Source organism: Thamnophis sirtalis, unplaced genomic scaffold, assembly GCF_051295495.1.
Source record: "Thamnophis sirtalis isolate CommonGarterSnake01/CBP01778 unplaced genomic scaffold, rThaSir2_p1.2 scaffold_3, whole genome shotgun sequence".
Taxonomy (NCBI): domain Eukaryota; kingdom Metazoa; phylum Chordata; class Lepidosauria; order Squamata; family Natricidae; genus Thamnophis; species Thamnophis sirtalis.
The window spans coordinates 115,668,103-115,693,349 of record NW_028261383.1 but is presented as its reverse complement, the minus strand read 5'-3'; the positions used below and the strand labels follow the sequence as shown (position 1 = coordinate 115,693,349).

The 25,247-nt window shown below is 37.0% G+C and overlaps 1 protein-coding gene across 2 annotated transcripts in view; it reads left to right on the top strand.

The window, feature by feature from the left end:
* Nucleotides 1–25,247, top strand: part of MYH10 (myosin heavy chain 10) — an 87,868-nt gene that overhangs the window by 7,547 nt on the left and 55,074 nt on the right. For both annotated transcript variants that reach the window (XM_014055943.2, XM_087709780.1), the window contains exons 3-5: nucleotides 2,475–2,631; nucleotides 14,110–14,137; nucleotides 19,509–19,611. In XM_014055943.2, the coding sequence (XP_013911418.2) occupies nucleotides 2,475–2,631; nucleotides 14,110–14,137; nucleotides 19,509–19,611 (288 nt within the window). The remainder of the gene's footprint in view (nucleotides 1–2,474; nucleotides 2,632–14,109; nucleotides 14,138–19,508; nucleotides 19,612–25,247) is intronic.

The following is a 25,247-nucleotide window of genomic DNA, read 5'->3' as shown; positions in this document are numbered from 1 at the left end:
ACCCATGATGATTCCCTTAATGATGGAAACTGGGAATGCCAGAATTGCCATTGTTAAGAGCACAATCACATGACATTGTGCTTTATGAATCACTTAGTATTGATTATTCTGGTCCCATGTTAACCAAAGATTACCTGCATTGGGTTTATTTAGCTTTAAAAACCTTCAATATTTTAAGTTTGGAATCACATCTTGAGAGAGACAGTACTGTAATGCAGTACTTTTCAGCATGTAGTTTGATAATATCCTAGACTATTCTCATGGTACATTATAGCTACCATTATTATAACATCAGTGGATTTTCAAATAGGTAACGAATTTCAGCCCTGCTGGACAGATAAAGTGGTAACAATTAAGTACTACTTGCACACCTTGGCTTCAGGTGATGCTAAAGCCTGAATTTTGTTTCCATGCTGATTTACTTACCTTATAAGAGAAGCTAAAATGCTATAAATAATATGTTACAATTTCACTCTGTGTGCGCGCACACGTGTGTGTGTGTGTATGTATGTATGGGTATACACATATACAGACATATGACAAGCTGTCTTTCCCAGAAGATGCACTCAGCCATTCTGTGAATGAGGTAGCAGTATCTAAAATAAATACATAAAATGAGTGTCCAATTCCAATGAGCTGCTTAATGATAGAATGTTAAATAGACAAAATGGCTAATTTTAGACCCATGTTTGTATGACATTTCACTGGTGAAGGGAAAGTTTTATTTTTACATGTTAACAAGAACAGAATGGTCATAGCTCTTGCAGAAGTTATAGAGAGTGTTACAGCAAGCTTTACAAAATCCCCTGGGAAAACAGCTGCAAGGAAATAAAAAGAAATGACTTCCTTAAACTCTGCAAACACGACCATTAGTTCCCACTGTGTTCTTGGCCATAAGCAAAAAGTAATAACTTCTGACCTGATGGAGAAAGTTAAAATGAATATTGCCATTTTTATAACAGCTAAGAATACTTTGGGATGTTTCAATATAGGTACTCCCAGACCTGTGACCAAAATTGGGACTGGAAGATTTGGTGTGACAGAGTCAATAAGTGGGGCATGCTCCTGATTTTGCAACTTTTTTTGCTGCAATTATTAAACAGGACATCACATGACCATGAGTTGTGACCTTTCCTGCCAGCATTTCTATTGTCTTTGTCAGAAGCTGGTTGGAAAAGTCACTAATGGTGATAACATGACTGTAGGACACTAGATTTGTGGGAGATGTTTGCCAAGCGCCAACATCATGATTTTTGGACCCCAAAGGATGCTGCAGTAGTTTTAAGCATTGTCCTAACTTTGAATGGTTGCTAAATGAAATGTCATAAGTTGAGGATACATGTAGATAGAATGTCAGTTGGGTCAAATTGTATAGTATTGTATAATAATTGAACAAAGCCATTTATGACTGTCCTGAAATTCAAAATTAGGTTTTAATTAAATGCTAGATATCTGCTTTTATAAACAGTAGGCCTGCATGTTTACATTTGTTTTATAGTATAAAATATGAAAAATTGCTTGATTACTTCATGCCACAGCAAACTATAAAACACATTATATGGCAGGAGACGATTGATGTGATAGTAGTGTCAGCATGCATTTTTAACACTAAAAGAACAACCATGGCATCCACATTTAAATCTTGGGTGACAAGATTTTACATTTTATTCCAGCCCTCTTTTCTGTTTGGAATTCAGTGCTGTCAATTTACCATGGTATAGAAATTAACAACTTTAGGTAGCATTTCCAGTATTGCAAGAATTCCAATAGCTAAACTGTATGCGACAGGTAGAGTCTTCTCTGTTCTTTGCTTACAGATTTTTGTTTTTTAATGGAGAGCAGGTTTGAGGCAGTGACCAGAGAAGGAAGAACTTCTCTGTCTTTCTATTTTCAAGCCATTTTCTTCTCTTGATCACATTCAGAGGCTTCATCTTGATTTAATGATGTTAAATTTGAAAGCAAGGGTAAGAGAAAAAGTTCAGAGAAATCCTACATGCTCATTTATTTATTAGCCTTATTTTTGTGTTATTGAAATAGCAAGCATTGGCATTGTAGTCTTTTGAACTTTTTAATCTTGATTTATATTCTGGGGCCTAGTAGCTTATTTTGAACAACCAAATTTCTTTATTTGAATTTCTTTACACCAAATGACATACTACTTATTTTTTTACCGTTATCTTTTAATTACTCATTAGTTGTCTCAGCAGTATTTTTAAAAGAAAATAGTTGAAAGTAAATATCATCCCTAGTGGATTTTTGACAACAGTTTTCGCTGTAGCTGAAATTTCCATTACTATCTGTAATACCCTTTTGGAACCAGGATTTTATTCAGAAGCAGCTCATTGGTATTGTTTTCTAGACACACGGTATATTAAAATATTTACGTTTCCAGTTCAATGGAATTCTTTCCAGAGAAAACAATCTCTTGATTGTGGATCAGGAAGACTATAAACAGCTTTTTTTTCTTCCTATAGACCTACTCTGGACTCTTCTGTGTAGTCATAAATCCATACAAGAACCTTCCCATTTACTCTGAAAACATCATTGAGATGTACAGGGGAAAGAAACGTCATGAAATGCCTCCACATATTTATGCAATATCAGAATCTGCATATAGATGCATGCTCCAAGGTAAGACTCTTCTTTATTAAAAATCGTATGTTGACATTGTGTTTAGCATTTTAGAATTATAAAGTAAATAGAAGATTAACATTAAAGAGTGTAACATCATAATAAATGTCATTACCTCTATATCCTTCAGTCATTAAAAACCTGACTGGTTTAAATTCTTAGACGGTAAATGGCCTTCCATTGTGAAATGAGGAATTTTCATTTATTTTGCACCTCAATTCTATAAACTATGGCCAGTATAGTTGCCGTATTTTTCGGACTATAAGACGCATTGGAGTGTAAGACACCCAGATTTTGAAGAGGTAAATTTTTAAAAAAAGTTTCTGCATTCTGTAGGCCTCCCAAACCCTCTGCACACCTTGTTTTTTGTGAAAAATGGGGCATGCAGAGAGTTTGAGAGCCCTGCAAAGTGTTCCTGGGTGGGTGGGGGGTAACGAGCAAAAAATGGACCATTTTTCGTGAAAACGGGCCTGTTTTTTTTTTTTTTTTTTTTTTTGCAAAAGAACAGCATGCATTAGGCTTTGGGAAGCTTGTTGAATGCTCCTGAGGGGGGGCAAAAATGAGCAAAAAACGCTCCATTTTCGCTCATTTTTGCCCTCCCCAGCCCCCAGGAGCACTTTGCAAGCCTCCCAATCCCTCTGCACATCCATTTTTGCGAAGGGGTGGGGTTTTCTGAGGCCAAAAATGCTGTATTCAGTGTATAAGATGCACCCAGATTTTCACCCTCTTTTTGGGGGAGGAGAAAGGTGGAAATATAATTAAATATATTGATGGATGTTAGATTGCATCTTTTTGACATAATATATAGCTAGACAGTCATTTCATATTTTTACAGAATGTATAGCAGTAAAAAAAAATCCCAGTATCTTTCTATCTCCTTAATTATTGTGCTATTTTTCTTTTAATCCTTCGGCTATTTTCTTTATTTTTCTTTAGTTTTTTATACCAAAACAGTCCTTTGAGGAGAGTTAAGTTGCAACTGTTAGTCTGTCAAACAGACTATCTATCATTCACTTCAACTGATGGGATTTTGACTGCTATGGGAGTAAATGAACCTGTCTGAAAGATTGAGTTAAATATTAATGTGGATTGGAACTAGAAAAGCTTCCTAAATATGTAGGAAAGACCTGGCAAATGTCAGAATAATGTCTCTTTGTAATATTAAAGTAGAAGAAAAGCACTGGCTATTACACCTGGACAGTCAATGATGTAGCATACGTTATTAAGGAAAGTAAATCCTCTTTTGATGATCTCTGTGCAAACCCACATGTAGAATAGGATTGTGCACTGCTTCTGGTGCTTCTGTGCTGCTTCTCCTTCAGCTTGGTACAAGCTAAAGCTGGTCTGATTCAAAAATTAGTTTATTTGGCAATGGACTCACGGACAAGACTTAGTTTAACTGAATATTTTATTGCAAACAAGTATGAAATATAGTACAACAGAAAATATATCTACTTCAGTACAACCTCTTTTTATAGGCCTGTGATCCTAAGTTTAAATCCTAGACGTTTCCTTCCTTTATTTTCATGTCCGCCATCATTGTGAAGGCCACAGAAAAGTAACTGGAATTTGTCCCAGTAACAGTCTTCTCGGAGTTAAGATCTGTTAGTTCTACTTTCACCAGCTTAATTCCTTATAAGAATGCATACAAACCATCTTTTCATAATGTTAAACAGTTGCACCCAGTGTTTAAAAATGTGTGCTGCACTTGAAAACATCAGTTCATTTGAGTATATGCTTTTCTGACTGAGGAAAATGGCATTTCTGGCCATTTGTAGAATCTTTTGTTTTACGGGACACTGATTAACTGAAATGCAATAAAAAAAAATCATGTGAGAAAAGTTACAATTGTTACAGTATGACTTAAGGCTCTTATAGCTGGAGGAGGGGTGCCTTTAAGAAGGACAAGTGCTTCAGAGAGAGAAACAGTGGAAACTTTTTTGTTTCTTTTACTATGTACAGATAGTCCTTGACTTACAACATGATTGAGCCCAATATTTCTGTTGTTAAGTGACACATTTGTTAAGTAATAACAAAATAACTGATTAAATAAATATGAACTAGTTGCCAAGCATCTAAATTTTGATCACATGATCACAGGGATGCTGCAAAGATTGTAAGTAAGTATGAAAAATAGTCATGTCACTTTTTTGATGCTGCTGTAACTTTGAACAGTCACTAAATGAACTGTTGTAAGTCGAGGACTACCTGTACAAATATATTTACAACTGCTAGTGAAAAAAACCCAATTTTTTTGGATTTTGCCAACTGTCTTTTTGCATAGTTTTTGTGTGATGCACGTCCCTTAGGGGCTTTTGTCCAGCACTTCCTATTTTGGGGCTTCCCCAAAGTCTGCAGATAGCTGCCTCCCTTTGTCCTGTTTGTTGTGGGTTTGGAGTGTAGGATGTCCAGTCTGGCTTCCCACTTCTTTCGGGAAAGCTTCTAGCTGACATCTTCACTCTCTTTTCCCATTGGGGCTAGGATTGACACCTGCACATTCCAGTGGAATACCTACAAAGCAATCTCTTTCTCTTCATCCTGCAAGTCTACAGAGATTCTCAGACATCCAGGACATGGTTGCCCCAAAAGTTTATCTAAAGAGGCAACTGGACTTCTTCAGAGCTGAAGACGCTTCTTGGATGAGAAGCAAAATGTCTTCAAAGAAAAGCAAATACCGTATTTTTCTGAGTATAAAATGCACCAGAGTATAAGACGCACCAAGGTTTTGAAGAGGAAAATTTTAAAAAAAAGGTTTTGCACTTTGCAAACCTCCCAAAAACAGCCCGTTTTTCACAAAAATGGGCCCATTTTTTAAAAATGGCATATATAGCCCTTAGAAGGCTTGTAGAATGTTCCTGGAGGGGTGGGGGTGGGCAAAAATGGAAAAATGGCCTATTTTTCATGAAGACGGGTCCGTTTTTTGTCAAAAAATGCATGGATAGACTTTAGGAAGCTTATAGAGTGCTCCTGGGGGCTGGAAGGGGGAAATTGAGAAAAAAACAGCTATTTTTTGCTTATTTCTGCCCTCCCCAGCCTGCAGGAACTCTCTGAAAGCCTCTTACTAGCTATGCATGCGGGGCGGGGTTTCGGGAGGCCAAAAATGCTGTATTCAGTGTATAAGACGCACCCAGATTTTCAGCCGCTTTTTTGAGGAAAAAAGGTGTGTCATACTCCGAAAAATATGGTAGTCCAACTGCCTCTTGAAAAAGCACCTTTGGGACAAATTCCTGCACATTACATCCAAAAGCTTTTTCTGACTTAATGCCTCAAAACAGCATGGGCTCAAACTTCTGTACTTCACCCTAACCCCTCTGTTAATCCTAACTCTTCTGTTTCTCACTTTACAGCTCAAACTAGCAGCATGTGTTACAGAAAATGAGGAAATGGGTTTCCTGCCACCATCCCCAACACCTATCTACCAGACTTGGCCAATATGAATGTTGTCCCTATCCTATAAAAATCCTGGCTCACAACCAGATGTTGCCATTATGGCAACATATCGGTACTCCAAAACTGAATCTGAGCCATTTCTCTCCATTTCCCCACCACTTCTTAAGATGCCTTGCTCTACCACAATAGTAGGCAGCCTGGCAACAAAACTCTATGCCATACTGGTATCTTAAATTTCTATGGCAGCAATGGGCAGCCCGCATGGATAGGAGAGATTTCTCTCTAAAATTTCCCAAGTATTTGCTCAAACTGGATGAAAGCACACAATTCCATTGAAGCAACATTAGGTCTTGGTTGTTTTTTCAGAGACCTTGCCTATAAGCTAGAGATCATTATTAGCAGTTTTAATCATAATAACATCGTTGTATAGAGTGGCTAAATCAAAGCAACAAAAGGCTTTCAAAAGATCTTTACTCCAACCTTGAATTGTCATGATAAAATATGTCAATGGGCAGATAGTAACTGATTAAAAGATCAAACAAAGGGAAGTGCATAATAAAAATTTTGCGCAGTAGAGGTGTCAGCATCCAATTTGGGAAAATACTTCCTATTTTGTTTAAAAGATTAAGTTAGATCAATACTGGGTTCATTTCAAGTCAAAAGACAAAAGGAATTTTGGAATATGTAGCAAAAAATGGAAGAAGAATCTGTAAAGTTCTAACCAAATCATGGCCAATAGATTGGAAGAAGTTAGTCTACATAGCAGCATGAAAGAAAGCAGAATTAACTCTGTGTTTAAATTATTTTACAATATCCTTAATTTCCCATGCTATCTTAATAATACTTAGAAGAATTCATTGCAGATTAGAGACCTGCATGGAAAGGATATTCAAGCTTGCTTTATAAAAAGCTGAAGAAGAACTGACAGTATTGCTGATGTACACTGGACAATTGAGAAAGCCAAAAATATCGAAAGGAAATAAATATTATAGAACAGTCTTCAGTTATCTTGACCATGTCAAGATGGGGAATGTGCTTAGAAAAACGTGAATGTCAAAAAATCTCTTTGACTTCTTGCAAAACCTATATGCAGGCCAGGTAGCTGTAGGCTATATGAACATGATGGGAATAGACCAGGGGTGTCAAGCTCGATTTCATTGAGCGCCGCATCAGAGTTGTGTTTGATCTGGAGGATGTGGCCAGGATGGGTATGGCCAGCTCAACATCACTCGTGGCGGGTGGGACAGTTCTGGTGGCCAAGTGCTAAGACAGGATTTTCCTTAGACCCCCCCTCTCTCATTATATCTCCTTCCTTTCGTTCTTTTCTTCTTTTTCCTTCTTTCTTTTTCCTTCCCCTTTCTGTATTTTCCTTCCTTGCACTCCTCCCATCTTTCCTTCTTTTTCTTTGTCTTTCCTCTTTCCCACTCTCCTTTCCTGTCCCTTCTTGCATGCTCAAATACAAAAGGGGAAACATTTCTCCTTTCATTTTGTTTTTAGTTTGTTTTGCTAGCCCTCTGCCTGTGAAAATGGAGCTCAGGGGGAATGCGCGCGCCCTCCTCCTTGGCCCCGTTCACTGGCAGAGGCATCGCAGACCGGTTCTGCAGGCCTTGAGTTTGACACCCCTGGGATAGACTAATCCCAAGCTGTCAAAGGAGTGAAACAAGTCTGTATATTCTCTCTTTATTTATTCAACATCCAGGCTAAATATATATATATTGAGGAAATCTGGACTAGAAGGTTAGCATGTTATAGCATCCTTCTCTGGCCCCCACTCTCCCACTTAGAGATTCTTAAATTAACAAACTGAAAGATGGAAAAACCCTGCAGCTGTGATCTGATATTATCAGAGTTACTGAAGAGAATGCACTCCAGGTGCCAATGACTGGATCCAAATTGTAACTGTCCATCCCAAGGAACAGCAACAGCACAAACTCTTCACATTATCAGCCACTTAGACTATTATATGTACCTAGTTAATTATATGCCTATTTCTTACAAATTGCTAGATAAATCAAGAGAAACTCTTGCTGATAAGACCGCAGATCTACAATTGAGCACTGCCATCTAACAGTTGCTAATACAGAGCTGCACATGTAGGAACCACTACTTTCCTTGGCTTAAAATCTACATTTGATTCTATTCCAAGGGACAGACACTGATGCAAGCTGTCCCTCACATCTGTTGATCTGTGGCTGTTGTTCTTAATTAGGAGTTTATATGAAAATGCAGTCATGCAAGTTAGAAATAAAGTAGAACTGGCTACCTTGCTGTAGACATTCCAGTCCATCCAGGAGAGAAATAGGATGGCATTCTATCCCTGTTTTAATCATGTGAATTCACTGTAGCTGCCTTAACCACAAAGGAATTCGTTCTAACCATAATGACAGGCATTTGCCAGTACTGCTGTATGCTTTTGCTGATATAGATGGGCATCAGGAGAAGTCTTCAAGCCTTGCCAGAATTCTGTAAATGTATATAGCAAATTGGAGCCAATAAACTTTGGCAAGTTTCTGCTTTCAAATGTCTTGGTGTAAATTTTGGAATTTGGTGGAAACAAATTAAAATGATTTATAGCAAAACCCAAAATAGTGTCAAGATGATTAGGAGCTTTTTTTCATTCCAAAGAAAGCAGATGCATCCCCACGGTCATCAAGCTATTAAAAGCTAAAATTATATCTTAAGTGCTTCATGATGCATACATATACCATATAGCTACAATGATTCAAAGCCCTTAGATGTTTTGCCTAGATTTTTATGAGTTTTCTTTTGCTTCCCATTCTATGTTTCAAATGCTTTAATCTGTATGGATTACTGTTATGATTTCACCGGAGGCAAGAGTTCACGTTTGAATTATTTGATATGTTGATAATGAAACGTTTATGGGCCTCAATCCAATTTCTTTAAAACTGGAGTTGTGTAGTTTGATTATGTTTTATTTCTGTCCACTACCCAGAGTTCCTTGAGCAGAAAAGTAACTATATGTGTTAGTTAAATAAATAAAAATAAAGCATTTCAATAATGACATTTCTTAGAGAGGGTGGACAGATCATAACAATTTGGAGCACCTGCAGGAAGCACTGACCTACAGTTAATATCAAGTCAGGTGGGACATGGCTTTTATCCCTTTCTTCTAGAAGGAAATTCCAGAGAAACTAATGTCATGGGGGCTGGCAGTAGATCTGTTAACTGGATTTACCTACAATAAGATAATCTTTATTGTCATTTATTTCCTTTTACCTGTACACAGGTTTTTATTGTCATTTACCTGTATACACAATGGTGCATTAAAGTGAAATTCTGATGCCCTGCTCTCTCAGATGGATGACCTCAGGGGAAGTGTCACATAAAAAATATTTTCTTTTGTGACTGAAGGACAGCTGTTTTACAGGAGTGACTTATTATTTCCTCTTTTTTCCAAGGAAGATGTATTGCAATTCTGATATGACAATCAAGTACAAGCCATATGGGAGTGTTCAAAAAGTTGCACCTTTTCTTCAGGGAGTAATGGTGGTCAAGGGTGACAGAAGATATCTGTGGCTAGGCCAAAGCTGTTGCTGCTGTTTTTCTGTAACTACTCTCGTCTCCCTCTGGACTATGAGACACAGTTTCCGTGGATTTTATTACACATCTCTTTCAGATGTGTAAGGTTACACGACCATTTTGTTAGTTACAGACCAGGTCACTCAGAGGCCTCATTTTATTCCATGCAAGGAGCTATCATCTGCTCTGCACAGTGCAAAATTCCCTCTTGACCACATTTTTCAGCTCAGGGATTTAGTAACCAGATTAGGGCTCTCTGTTCATGTTCCATTTAACAAATATTCATAATTATTTGCTGCTGCCTTATCACCTGAAATTGAATGGGGGAATAAAAAAAGAGTAAGGGAACCCAGCACAATTGGTAGGGGGAAAAGGCCACATTACGCCATTAAAAATAATTGCAGGCCACAAAGGATTAGCTGGCATATGCCAGCCAGCTGTTTAGTAACTATCAGCTTGGCAGCAGTGATACAGCTGGCAGTGTTGGTAAGACGTGGAGGTGTTGAAGGCTTCTTGGCAACATGACTTTTCAAGGCAAAAGTGGCTGTAAAAAACCAGCTGGCAGTGACAGATCCTTCCTGGCATCAGTGAATTTGTTGAATTTTCAAAAAATACTAATGGGTTGTGCAAGGCTGTTTGATGGGTCTCACATATGTTGTGCAGGCCTGGACTAATTCTGTGCTGCAACAATTTCTGCATTGTGATTTTTCCTGTCAGCAGGACAATTGGCTTGATTTATTCTTGTTTCCAGAATTTCTGTATAACAACTGTCTGCATTTTTGATTGGTATCTTCCTTTTAAGCTGTTTAGGGATAAAACTTACTGCTTGCTCTGTAAAGCTCCTCCTTCTAAGATCCTGATTTTCCCCAAGAGACACACATGGCACAGCTCCCCTTGAAATTTTTTGCCAAGTTGCATGCAAATATATAGCAGATATTCAGTACATAGACAAGAAGGCACTAAGATTGCTATGGGGAATTTGGCATTGTTTTCCACTAAGTTTTTACCTTCATGTCCATATAAAAACTACAATTGATACTTATTGGCCCCTTCTCTGTCATACATGGCTTCAACTCAGGGGCTTTCCATTTCAGTTACCCGTGTAAATGAAAGTAAACATAGTTTTTCATTGTTTTCTCCTTATGTAGACAGGTCCTCCTTGTTTACAGACTTTTCACTACCCCATCGCTTCTCCTAGTTGGGGAAAAGGAATATGAGGTGGATTGTATGTTGAATTCTAGATGCAGAAGATCTTGCTAGATGTGCGCAGGAAATTAAGAAACTATCTTGAGTATTCTTTAGAAGACTGGAGGGCTATTATGCCTGTTGATAAGTGAGGTGATTTAGGGAAAGAGTTACACAGTCTACAAGATCAACTGATATGTCAGGGAGTATGTCAGCTTGCTGAGCCTTTGTCAAGCACCCTCCCTTCCTGTAACAGCCCACTCAGTGGAGCTGCCACTACAGTTAACAATACAGGCTTTTGTGGGGCTTGTAGTATGGGCAGAACTTTCTACTTTTAGCAGAAGATGGATGGATAGATTTGCGTTTTCAGAAGAGCTCTTCTTTCCTGATACTTGGGCTTGATTGCTGCAACTTGGATTGATGTGGCTCATGGCCCCCTGTGAACTCTTGAGTGACTGGAGCTTTTTTATTGAAAGGGGAGAGATTTTTAAGTCATAATTTCTTTTTAAAAAATTCACTTTCTTTTCTATTTTCTTTTTTTAATCCCCTCCCCCAGTTTAATTGTAGCCAAGAGATAAAATCTTTTTCTGCAGAGGGCGGAAGAGGAAAGCTGGGTTTCATCGGGTGGCAAAAATCTAAGCATTGCCTTATAGCCAAAAATCAGGCCATTCTTTGCTGAATAGGAAGATATCTTGCATTAAGTCCAAGTCAAAATGAACCATTGTAACTGCTATGCTATAATACCCCAATTAAGAACTTTTTAGTGATATGTAGAACTCTGATCACAGGTTTAACTGATAAGCTGCACATTGTAATATACATTCCCCAACCTTTCCAGTTTTGTTGATTGTAGGGGGGAAAGGGGATGGTTCTGCATGAACAGTGGGCAGGTTTGCGCACACATACACACACACACAACTCAATTTGTGCAAGCAACAAATCTGCTCACCCTTCTCCCATCCAAGAGGAGCTGCACAAACACATTTCCCCACCAGTTCCATGGCCCCAGTTCTGAATGGGCTGCAGCCCAGTACTGAGTTGCTGCCTGTGAGTTGGGGACCCCTGTTCTAGAATATTGCAACTTTCTGTTCGAGAAGAACACTACGGATCCTATGAAACTGCCTGAAAATGCTAGCGCTTGATCAGCTTTAGCAGATGCACAAACTGTCCGATACATTTTTTAAAAAAATTTTTTTTTATAAATGGAGATCAACTGAAAACAATTATCTCTCACAGCGCTTTAGATCAGCACTTTTTAGATTTCAAAAACCAGTTTGCACAAACGAGCAAAGCCCCATCCACAGGACGCAGGTAGCACACAAAACCACACCCCCTGTGATCCATGGAAAAACTTTTCCCCACAGGATTGGTCCCTAGTGCCCAAAAAAGGTTGGGGGTTGCTGCTTTAGGTGTATGTAGAATGTCCCGAACTTTCTGTTGCAGTAGAACACAAGAAGAGAATTGGATTTTTGTCATTATAATAGCCCACTATTTCCAAAGCAGTTGTTTGATGTCCATAGATAAATCCCTTATTTTCCAAAACCATCAGAACTGGCTACATTTAAGCAACATAGATGAGCTTTATCATAGCTAAAAGAAGTGTATTAATTGTCACCAGATGAGCAATGGGAAAATCCTAATTTCTTGGAGACTTGATCTAGCACAGTGGGTCTCAATCTTCCTAGTGCCGCAACCCTTTAATACAGTTCCTCATGTTGTGGTGACCCCCAATCATAAGATTATTTTATGTTTTCCGTATTTTTTTGAAAATATGTGTTTTCCAATGGTCTTCAGTGACCCCTGTGAAAGGGTCGTTCGACTCCCAAAGGGGTCCCGACCCAGAGGTTGAGAACCACTGATCTAGACAGTTAGGAAGTATAAATCCAATTTTTCCTCTTATGTCTGTGAATTTTGACTCAACTTAGTAGGACTGAATGGTCGTGTGTGTGTGTGTGTGTGTGTGTGTGTGTGTGTGTGTGTGTGTGTGTGTGTGTTTGTTTGTTTTGCCTGAGTGGAGAAGAGGAGGAAATAATCATTTTGCAACTTGGTCCTGTAGGGCAGTGGTCCCCAACCTTTTTATCGCCGCGGACCAGTCAGCCTTTGATAATTTTACCGTGGCCCGCTGAGCGCGTCGATGACCAGCGCTAGTAGCGTAGCCTTGCGCAGGCGCAGTTCAGTATGGCTAGCGTAGATAGCGTAGCACAAACTGCGCCTACGCAAGGCTACGCTACTAGCGCTGTCTACGCTAGCCCTACGTAGCTGCGCAGGCGCTCTTAGGTTTTTTTCAGGAATCGGCCAGCGCTGAAGCGCTGAAAAGGAATGAGAAGGGCGGCGCTGGACACAGGGGGGCGGTGGGCCGCTGGTGACGTCAGAGTGCCACCAGCGGTCCAGTAACACCCCTTGTGCCAGTTAGCCCTAATTTGCATACAGAAAGAAACTATGGCGCCCGGCCGCTGTAGCGATCATGGCCCCCGGCCGCTGCAGCGATCATGGCCCCCGGCCGCTGCGCGGCCCGGTGCCAGGTACTCCACGGCCCGGCCCGCGGACCGGGGGTTGGGGATCACTGCTGTAGGGTAATACAGGATTATTATTGCTGTTGATAAAAAAGTTACTAATAAACCAAGACACACGGTTTTAAATGCTCTTAATCTTAACTCAAAACATCTTATAGTAGAGCTTATAGTGTATATTTCTGTTCCTAGGCATCAACTGAATGACTGGAGAGGGATAGAGAAAATCTACAATATTTATTCAGTATCCTTCAGTTTCCTTTCTACTAGGAAAATATCAAGCTCAATTTTTTTAAAGCTAGATCTGAAAAAGCAAATTCAATATGTGTTACTTCTTGTTTTATTTAAAGATGAAGATTTTTAACCTTAACAGGTATTATGGAAAGAATGACGCCTTAAGGCTATTATGGCGAACCTATGGCATGCGTGCCAGAGGTGGCACACAGAGCCCTCTCTGTGGGCATGCATGCCGTCAACAGCTGGTTTTCACGTGCACCGGAGTGCCAGAAAAGGCCCGAAAAAATGCCCCAAAATAGGCCATTTTCAGACTGGTTTTGGGGGCCGTTTTTCAGGCCACTTTCTGGACCATTTTCCAGGCCATTTTTTGCCTGAAAAACAGCCTGAAAATAGCCCAAAAACATCCATGCGCGCACTGGCCAGCTGGTTTTCTGGATTCTGGTGCTCCAGCGCACGTAAATACAAGCGCATGCACGTGCATTCTGGTTTGGGCACTCAGTGCCAAAAGGTTTGTCATCACTGTCTTAAGGGATAGTACATAGAAAGAGTAACATTTTGGTTTCTCTGTAGTTGACATGCAGAACTGTAAATATTTTTTTTGTTTTGTTTTGTACAGATCGTGAGGACCAATCAATTCTTTGCACGTAAGTAAACATATTTTGTGCAGTTTTTTTAAATTCTTGCATATGACAAGGGCTAATACTAGCTTTTCAACTCAGTTTAAATATTGCTTCTGAAAAAAATTTTTTTTTTTACATTTTGACATTCATAAAGGAAATGTCTTGGAAACAGATTATTGCAATCAAATATTGAAACCGGTTTGACACGTTCATCCCTTACAAAGAACCACTTGACATTTGAAAACATGTAGAAAGAATTTTTCATTCACAAAATATTTTACTCTGTTCCTCTCAGCTGTTCTACAATAAGAAGCTTTATAGTGCTTTTTAAGCTTTATTTCTCTTTCAAGAGGGAGTCTGATTTTTAGGGCTAAGTCTAGTATTATAATAAATGTACAACTGTTCTTCAATCCATTATCAAAGTTATACAATTCCACTTAATATAATTTTCAATTGTGATGTTAGTGTCTATTACTTTCTCGCCCCTGGCCACTTGTGATATTCAATTGTTCTGGAGAAATGTAAAAATTGGTAAATCATAATGTAAGACAGTTTTCAGAACAATGTGTAGATAGAATTAAATGCAGTTTTCAAGTATGTTCAAGCCTAAATATAGACTGAAGTCTTTTTCCGTTCAAGGTCATAATTCATCTAGTTGGTCCTTTAGCCTAAATAAAAACTGATTACCTTTTTAAATATTGAACCACTGATATTAGTTCATTATTTTTAGCCATCATTGTCTTGATTATATATCAGATGGCAAAGAGGTATTTGGATACAGAGTTATGATATAACATTTTCAATTACCTTCTACCTCTTTTGCATATAGTAGCATTCCAGATATTAATAATCCTGTTCTGGTGAGCTATAGTGTTCCATTATACTTTAATGTCCAAATTTATTTTCACTAATAAACAACCGCAGCAAAGCAGAATTAATAGTAGAATAATAATCAGATTATATAAATCATCCTTTACTGTTCTATGTTTTGCTTTGTCTCCAGCCCATTTTCAAACCTCCAAGATTGTCTAGAAAAAAGACAATTTATAATCAAAATTTAATAGTTACAAAAGAGCACATTAAAATCAACTGACATCTATGCTTTTTCAGGCAAGATGTTTTCAACTGTTTTATATCATTTCTATCTTCTCTCTGTCTTGCAATTTTTCATTTACAAATTGGTTTTCAGTTTAGTTAATAATAAAACAGATAATAAAAGTTCTAGAGAAAAATAGGGAAGCATGACAAATTAGTTTCATATTTTAATGAAAATTTCCCCAATTTACATTTTTTAATAAAACCTGGATTGCAGGTATATTCCAAAATCCATTTCTAATTGAGGTGCAAAATAAATTTGGGAGTGATATTTTCAGGTTATTATTTTTCCAAGCTTGACAGATTTTCCCAACACTAAAAATACTGTTGTTTCTATGTATAATTAATAATAGGAATAATTTGTAGTGCATCTCAAATCTGTTTGGCAGTGAAATGTGAAAATCTAGATCAATCTTAAAATGATTTAGGAAGGCTTGCTACTTTCATCACATAGTAATATTCCTTGGAACGTTGCATAGTCATCAGGCACTAATAAGGTTATATGGAGAAATTAATTTCATATTTAGTTGTCCAGCCACATTTTATGTGTATAGAACTGATCTTTCAAATTAGAGCTCTGCCTACGTTTGCATGCAGTGAAACACCTACATTTGCTTCATTTTTTAAAATGTCATCTTACTTAATAGGTTGTGGGGGCTGTACTTTGTCTTCAGCAAAATATTTGACGAAGTGTATCTTGACATTTTGTTTAGCAAGCTAGTTATGTATAGCTTGGATGAAATCTCTGTTAGATAGATTCACACATGCTCGAATGGTGGAATGTTAAGTGAGGTGCCCTAGGGGTTGGATATAAGCCCAGTACTTCTGAACATTTTATTAGTGACACATTGGAGGAAAAACGTATAGATTTGCAGGTGACATACTACTGATATGGGTAGTAGATACACTCTAGAAGCTAGAAATAAAGTTCAAAATGACCTTAATAGTCAGAGAAGTATCTAAAAAGAATATAGTGCAGTTTAAGAGAAGAAGTGGAAAGTCCTTCACTTAGATAAAAAATTTAAATCCCCAGGTTTAGGATGGAAGGTACCTGGATTGGTTCTTGGGAGGAATCTTGGAATTATAGTTGATCAGAATTATAGTTGAATATGAATTAGCTATGTGATAAGATCTCTTAAAAAGCAAGTCTAGTTTTAGGTTGTATGAACAAAAATATAATTTTCAAATCATGGAAATAATTCCATTGTATTCAGTATTGGTCAAACCCATCTTACGTATTATGTCCAGTTTTGGGCATAAAATTTAAGAAAGATTTAGAGAAACTAGAAACAGGGTGATGAGCATGATAAGGAGTCTAGAATCTTATAAGGAGAAATTGAAGGAAGTGGCCATATTTAGTCTTGAGAAGAGATAAGGAGGAGGGTGATTACAATAACACTAACTATGTAATAACAAATATATAATAACAAGAACTCACAGAAAGGCCAGTATTCTGGCATTCCAGAGAGTAGGGCACAATGATAAACTTAAGTTGCAGGGAAGCTGATTACAGTTATAGTGAAGTTAGGGCACAAAGGCATAAATACTTTGATTGCTAAAGGACACATAAGCAGAAATATCTTCATTAAATGTTTCAAAGCCGAAGCTGACCTGGAAATTAGACTCAATTATCTAAATGGCCCCTTCCAAGTTGTAAAATTTACTAATATGCCTTGGATGTTGTCAGTTACTCTGTATCTAAAAAACTCTCTAAATTACCTAAATATTATTTCACACACATAACCTTGTGTTTCTGTGTGTGTGTTTATTTTGCAAAATGAATGTACACTAAAACAGAATCATAATGAAGAATTGTCTTCATTGTATTTGAGTAAATCATCTACATTTTGGCTGATGTTTCCAGATTTGAATTTTGCTTCACGTAGTGTGTATACAATAAATTCTTCTGAAAAATTAGGGTAGAAACATGCTAGTTCAATAAGGAGTGCTGCCATAAAATATATTTAAAAACTTTGAAAGCTTACTTTCTATTATGTTCAAACTTTGAAACACTACGGTGGTGGTTACTGTTTCATTGTCTTATTAATTTATCCTTGCATTTTGTCAAATTGAATTTGAGACATTTGTTTAGTCCTGGCTTGATTGGAAATGACATCTCAATCTCTATTTCTTTATTTGTGTGTAAAGTTTTGTTATAACTATTTTTACAGCTGAAAGTCTGTAAAGATTCTCAGTCATCCAGGTCATGGTTGTCCCAAAGATAATTTTTCAGGAGCAACTGGACTTTTGTTTTTGTTTTTTCCTTTGAAGACATTTTGTTCCTCATCAAAGAAGCTTCTTCTATCTTGTCAGAGCTGTTATTACAGTTGTGAATCCAGATATTTGCTTGGACTCGTTTTCATTAGCCACACCGTTTGCTTCAGTTTTATTTGGGGAACAAATCTATTAGAAGAAAAATGCAAGATTTCAGAAGTGCGTAGAATTGTGGGGAGTTTTTTTCTTCAAAGTCTTTAAAGTTTTTGGAGAAAGGGGAATATTTCCCCATATAGTCTCTGGATAAGGGAACACTATTAAAATTGAATACATGAGATTATCTTTTCTTTACTAAGAAACAAATTGATAAGTGCAGAGTGAAAGAAGTGTTGAAGTGAGTATGAGAACGTTTGTTTTTGGCCGAACAGACATCATACTCATGGACAAATTGAGATTTCCTCTTGCTTCAGAAAAATGTGTATCGATACTAAACTTTTTCATATCTTCCCAAATTCTGTTCTTGATACAATTTAAAAAAAAAATCATATTCTTTCCAAAAACCTGAAGGCTGAGCTTTATATATATATACTTTTATGAGAATATGAAAACTGTTTTATTTACCTTGGCTTCAACTTATAGAGTCGGATTGATGTAGTCAAGAACATTTATGCTGTTTGTTTTGATTCTGATTTTTAATCTATTTCAAATTATTACATGTGTGACATTAAATGTTTGGTAGATTCCAAAAATAACTTTAACCACAGGGAAAATTATTTTACTGTATGTAATTAGGAAGGGCTTTAAGACCTCACTTTTAAAATTAGACTGATACTGAGTTCTTAAAAATATTTTTCATCTGCTCAGACTAGTATTTAAGAATATAAAATATTTGGGAAGCTTCCTTATATAGTCATAACTTTTATTGATTCAGTTTAATTTTATGTACATTGAGTGCCAGGAGCTTTATAAAGTTTTAAAGAGGATTTTTTTTCCAGAATGTAAAAATGCTGGGGATTATGTTTATATATAAAAAAAATTGGAATCATCTTTAAATAAAATGTGTGACAGCATTTTAGTCCTTTCCTAACTGTCTTAAATCAAAAAGAATGTTGAGCAAGATATATTCAAATAGATTGTATAAGACTGAGCACTCTTGAATAGAGTTCAGAAAGTTTTATCTTCTCATCTTTGGCTGAAAAATCTTAACATAGCAGAAATAATATTTGATAGAAATATGCATTCTTTACATTATTAATATATTCGGATGCATAGATTATACTATGCAGGATTTGCACATTTGGATCTGGAAACGAGATTACAAAATTTTACTGGCTGAACGAGTAGATTTGGGAAAGGGATAATCTTATAGTAGCTACCTAAACAAGTCAATAGACATGTACTACTATAAACTATTTAAAGGGATTAGTATGAGAATAGACAGTGAAGATTTTAAAGCACTAAAAGTTGTATAAATGAAATTTTAATGGACTAACTAATCATAGAAGCATTGCTTTTTGTATTAAATGGGTTGAAAGTAAAAATGTTTTATTTAATTTGAAATCATTCTACAAAAAGATAAAGGTGAAGGTTTCCCTTCAGCCGTGTCTGACTCTAGGGCATGATGTTCATCTCTGTTTCTTGGCTGAGAGAGCCAGCATTGTCCTGAAGACATTTTCCATGGTCTTGTGGCCAGCATAGCTATACCCCAAAGGCACACAGAACACTGTTAACTTCCCACCAAAGTGATACCTATTAATCTACTTGCATTTTCATGCTTTTGAACTCTAGGTGGACAGTTGCTGGGGCAAGTAAAGGGAGCTCACCCCATGGCACGAAGCCTGGGTCTCAAACCTGGGCTGTCAGCTCTCCAGCTAACAAGCCCACCATCTTTAACTGTAGAGCCATCACACCCCACAATCTATAAGCACAATGTTAAATAATTTATTTTAGTATTGCTTCTATTTTAAGTAATAGTGTAGAACTTTTTATTCCAGTGCCAACTCCACATTTTTCTGATATTGAATTATGATTATTTAGTCTTGATTATTCTTTTTCATGTATTTAACTCCAATAATTTGTTTTGCAGAGGTGAATCAGGTGCTGGGAAAACAGAAAATACCAAGAAAGTTATTCAGTATCTTGCACATGTTGCTTCTTCGCATAAAGGAAGAAAGGACCACAATATTCCTGTAAGTTTCAATATCTCATTTAACATGTTTAATCTGTTTTTATTGAATATTGCAAATAAGTATGATAATCTGTTAAAGAGTGAACTCTAAATCATTTAATTTAAAACTGGTTTAAATATTGGTCATTTAAATTTTGGAAATGATTTGCAGGCCTTTGTGTTTGTGTTATTAGAGCTGGAAAATCCCAAACATCCAAAAGAATACTGATATAATAAAATATTTCTGTAAAATTCGGTATGACTTCCTGATGTTGTGAATTTTTAATCACAGCTTGTGTGTATAAAACTAGTTAGCTTTATATATTATTGAATTAATTTTTTTCAAACCCACTACCCCATCCTTATATTCTCCTGATTATTAAAATGTTTTCAGAGTATATGTTTCTATTAGCAAAAGGTTTCTTGAGATTTGAAATGAACCTGTGTTACGTGTCTTAAGCCATCACTCAACTATATCAGTATAAAGTTGTAATTACGCAACTAGGGATTAAAGAAAACTTAAGCGCCTTTTAGAAATTACTTCTTTTCAAATCTTTATAATCTTTTCAGCATTTTTACAAGATTCTAGGATTCTGCAGGTTGCATGACATAACAAACTTGGAATCATGACAGCCAACTTGGAGAGTTTTTTCAGATTTAAATGTTATTTGTATTCTGGGAGAGAATATCTAATGCAAAATGATGCATACATGAGAAGATCATAAAATCAACTTTTAATTTTCTCATTACTCAGATATAAGTCTTGAGTATTCCTTGAGAGTTTTCTTTCCCCCATAGATACAGATATACAGATTGATTGTTTAGTTTTTATCATGCCTTTATGTTTGGCCATCTTAAGGTGACATATGTACATAATAGTCCTACCTTCAGTTTTCCCTACAACAAGAATCTTGTGAGGTGGGTTTGGTTGGAAGTGATTGGCTGAAAAGTTGTATTGAATTTGGGAACATTGTTGAGACTGGAGACAGAACACAACTCCAGGTTCAGATAATGTGCAGTTTGACTGGCACTAATGGAGCCTCAGGCTTAAATGCACTTTCATTTCATTTTTTTCATTTTATTGAGATTTATAGGCCGCCCTTTTCCCTGAGGGGACTCAGGGCGGCTTACAATCAAAGGGAAGGGGGTGCACTATCAAAGACAAACAATATGTGAACAAAAGAAAGAAAATAATAAAAACACAACTTGCATTCAACAGTCAACACTTGGGCGGGTAAATTGGGAACCTATCCCCAGACCTGATGGGAGAGCCAGGTCTTGAGGGCTGTGCGGAAGGTCTGGATGGTGGTGAGGGTGCGGATCTCGACGGGGAGGTCGTTCCACAGGGTCGGAGCTGCAACAGAAAAGGCTCTCCTCCGTGTAGTCGCCAGTCGACATTGACTGGCAGATGGAGTGCGGAGGAGGCCCAGTCTTAACATTTAATGTTGAAATAATGTTGAAATGCACTGTTTGGATATTGCCTACTCATGCACATGTGTGTCCACTCATCCCAAAATGATAAAAGATACTGCATCTATTCAAATTTGCTCTTCCTACTTTAATATTAATTCTTGGAGAAGTTTGAAACAAAGCATCATAAAATAACCTAAATGTGAGTGAAAAAGAAATGGGAAGGAGGAAAGACCGTATTGGCTAATATGTAACTTTATTTGTTTGTAACTAACAGTCACCTAAACTGGTGAAGCACCACGCAAATGCCTTTTTTATGGGCCTGTCTCTTCTCAACACATTGTATAAAGGTAGTACAGGCAGAAAACTAATGATGAAATTTTGTTTTGGATTAATATAAAAACACAAAGACAAAAAAGCCTTATGGCCATGTTGCTCAAGTTATTTGAAAAGTAGGGAGTCATGAATTTCCCAATATTTATTTTCTAATCAGCTGTTGTGTTGATGTAATGGAAAAGTGATCAGGCTTAGTAGAATGCTAAGAAATAGAGATGGAATGGTCCATGATTTGCTAGGTGATAAATTAGTGCAATTTTTAATTGAACATGTGACCCAAAGTCAGTTATGTCTATCATTATTTCTGCCCATTTCATTCATATGCATGCACACACACACACACACACACACACACACACACACACACGTACGTACACGCACACACACAAGCACGGGAGCAACAATTTTTGTTTTAGAATTCTTTTATAAAACTGAAGGTGTGGAAATCTTTATATATGATCATTATGGTAGACGTAGATTAACTGTCAATAGGCAGCAAAAATCATTAGAAGCATAAACAACCTGGTGTCTTCCAGATGTTCCTACATTTCTTCCCAGTGGTCTTGTTAGAAATCCCTTACATCTGCAGAGCATTGGGATCACCTGTCACTGGTACAAAAGCAGAAACAAAGCAAAGCAGATGGATATTGACTCTATGGCACTCAGGCAATGCAATTATACTTCTCAAGATTGCTGTTGTAATAATTAGCAGGCTGATTTAATAAACTTGAGAGTATAACTTTGTTCCAGTTCTAACAAAATGATATATAAATTATCTTGTAGGAGCCCATTTTCTTTATTAGGAAGATGTGTAATTAATAAATATTAAGAACTTTGATTGTAATCCCACTGTGTTTCTGGTGATGTCATAATTCATAACTATTAACATTGTTTCATTGTCATTTTTTAACTGCAGAGTGGATCCTCGTTGTATGTGAGTAGCACATAGTTCTTGTAGTTTGTCACCTTGCTGACTCACAATCAGCCAAATCACAGGGATGCTGGGGGCACTACCTCTCTTCTTAATCTGTCATTACATAATTGATTTGCATGAATAGATTGCATGTTGTCACACTTTCACAATACTTTGGATGCCTATATGCAAATTAGTGTAAATCCTGACTTCAGTTTAATCTTCTTTGAAATATTACAGAATAGAATACTTCACAAATGGGACTATGATATTTAATGCCAAAGAAAATTAGAAAATATGCGGGACATGGTGGGGCCCTGTTAGTAGAAATTAAATACAAACATATTTTAATGAATGTTTAAGTAACTAATTCCATGTATTTCAAGGCATCATTTTATAGAGTAAATCATAAATAGATAAAATTGTAATATACTTAACTGTTCTGACCCCCCCTCCCCCGGCCTGTGAATAAACCAGAACACAGGCTTGGCTATTTGCCACTATTTAATTAATGAGATAACAAATCCTTTGGCTGAGAGCCCATACAACTCACATTCCATATAATAGCTTGGCAGCAACCCAGATAGTTCAAATGAAGCAACGCATATAATCCAAATGAACAGACACGGCTAGAATACAGACAGATTTCTTCACTACTAGTTCGAATGGTTGTTTCCTGCAAATGTCCCCTCCCAATGCCTCACTTATAAACTCTCTTGGGAGGGGCCACCTGTACTTAATTATCTTCTATGAGACTGCCTATGGAGTTGCGTCTTCCGTTTCTCAGCCCTTCTCAAACTAGCATCAGGGACAAACTGACTTTGATCCTCCCCACTGCTCCATGCCTCAGGCGCCTCCTGGTGGCCAACCAGCCTCTCTGGTCCCTGCTCTGAGTCTGAACCCTGCACAGGATCCTCCACATCTTCCAGGGCAGACTCATATGGTTCCTCGCTATCCGAGTCCATCAGCAGCTCAACCGGATCCTGCTGAGCCACAACGCTTAACAATCTGGAGGGCAAATGAGTTTCTTTTACAAATAAAGTCTGATAGAACTTTTTAGATATTTGGAATTATCCATACTATCTTTCCTATTCTTGACTAAATACCTTAGACTCTTGTAATGCATCCATATTCACCGTAACACTTTATATTGTTTGTAAAACACTGAAGATTCCTTCTGTTTATTAGAAAATTTTTTATGCAGCTGAGTCTCTAAATTTTTATATGAACAAAATGTCTGGTTGGGGTTTCATTCCACCTAGAATAATTATTTTTCAGACTGTGAGAAATCTAGAGGTAGCAGTAAGCTGCTCATAATTAAAATTCTAAATGAAATAATGAGTTTGTTATTGGAAGGCTTTTTAAATGATAATTTTTTGCCAGTGTAAGAAAATAATTTTTTTCAAGTTTCATTACTTGTGTGATTTTCTTTAGTTTGTTTTAAGCTGTGTGCTGCCTTAAGTGTTTAAGCACAACAAGAAAGGTATATTAATTGCGCTCAAAGATGTTTGAAGTTCTAATAAACGTTAAGATGGATCACTTCAGAATTGCACATTTTTACTATATTGCTATTTATAAACAGCACAGTCTGTTGAATGTTAAATGTTCTTAAGCTCCATCAATTTGTATGTTGAAATTACTTCCATTCCAGCAAATGAAATCCAATGAGTTTAAGTGGCTGTGAAGGGATTCAGTTACTGTGATCACCAGGATGCATGGCGCAACTGGTTTTGTCTTGGAGTTTCATCAGAATGATAGGTAGATGCTATTGCGAGAATTCAGATATTCTAAAGGGAATTGAACTTGCAGATCTTCACACTTTAGATGTACGATATATATTATATTGTTTTAGGAGCTATCCAAGTCCAGGTATTCAGTAACTATAGGAAGGGATATGTAGTAGTTATCAGAATATTATATACAATCCACCTTCCCTTAAGCTCTCAGAGAACAACAATAAAGAAAACACTTCAAAATATTTTGCACAGAAGTGAAATATAGTTACATAAACACTTTCAGATTTCTGTAACTTGATCAGACAAAATTTATTACAAAGTATTCAAGGGCATTTGGAAGCAGCTAACACAAATCTTATGAATTAAAATCTCAAATGGAACATTTTTAAAATTGATGTGTTCTGTAAATAAGGTTGTCTGAAAAAAAAACTGTCAAAGTTTGTTGTATAAATTCAAATCCCGAAGCACAGAAAGATAGCTGATGCAGCAGGATTCATTAACTGCTTTATATACATAAAAATAAATGAATAAATGTACAATAGCAACAGGCGGTTCTTCCAAATAAACACAAGGTAGGAGACTTAGAGGCAAACACAAGCAGTTAGTTTCATTTTAGCAGACAAGCCCAGCCAGATTGCTAGTTTACTTCTGAGGGCAGCAGGCTCCTTTCTTCGTAAGTTTATGTTTCAATTCCTTGCACAGACTCAGATTTGTTTAAGCTCCCATTGGCTGACTTAGTTGCTATGCCTATTCATTGGGTTACCTTGTTCCCATGTCTCTCCCAGTCATGAATATTTTAACAAAAATCCCAGATACATTCAAGCTTACATTTTGCAATTATATTTTATTTATCATTCATTCTACTTGATCGACACCCTTACCGTTCCATACAAAATTGAAATATCTTCCAGCACTTTGTCTCCTCTGTGGGCTAATGGATATACACAAATGTTAAGATGGGCTATGACGGCATAGATATTTTCTCAACTCCCACGTGATTCCTAAGTTATATGCTGTGTTGCCACAGAGAGGCACAACAGCATATTTTAAAGCAGGAAACAGTGATATCAGCATCTGTCCAATGCCATGCAAACTGATAATTTGAGTTCATAGTTTTGATATAGGGGCACCCTAAAAATTACTGAGGCAACAAGGCTGCCATGAATTGAGTACTATGGAGACCTCTGATCTAAATAGTTAATAATTCAGAAACATTTTCTGCTGTTTAAAGTTTTAAAATCAGCTTACAAAATTGGCAGATTC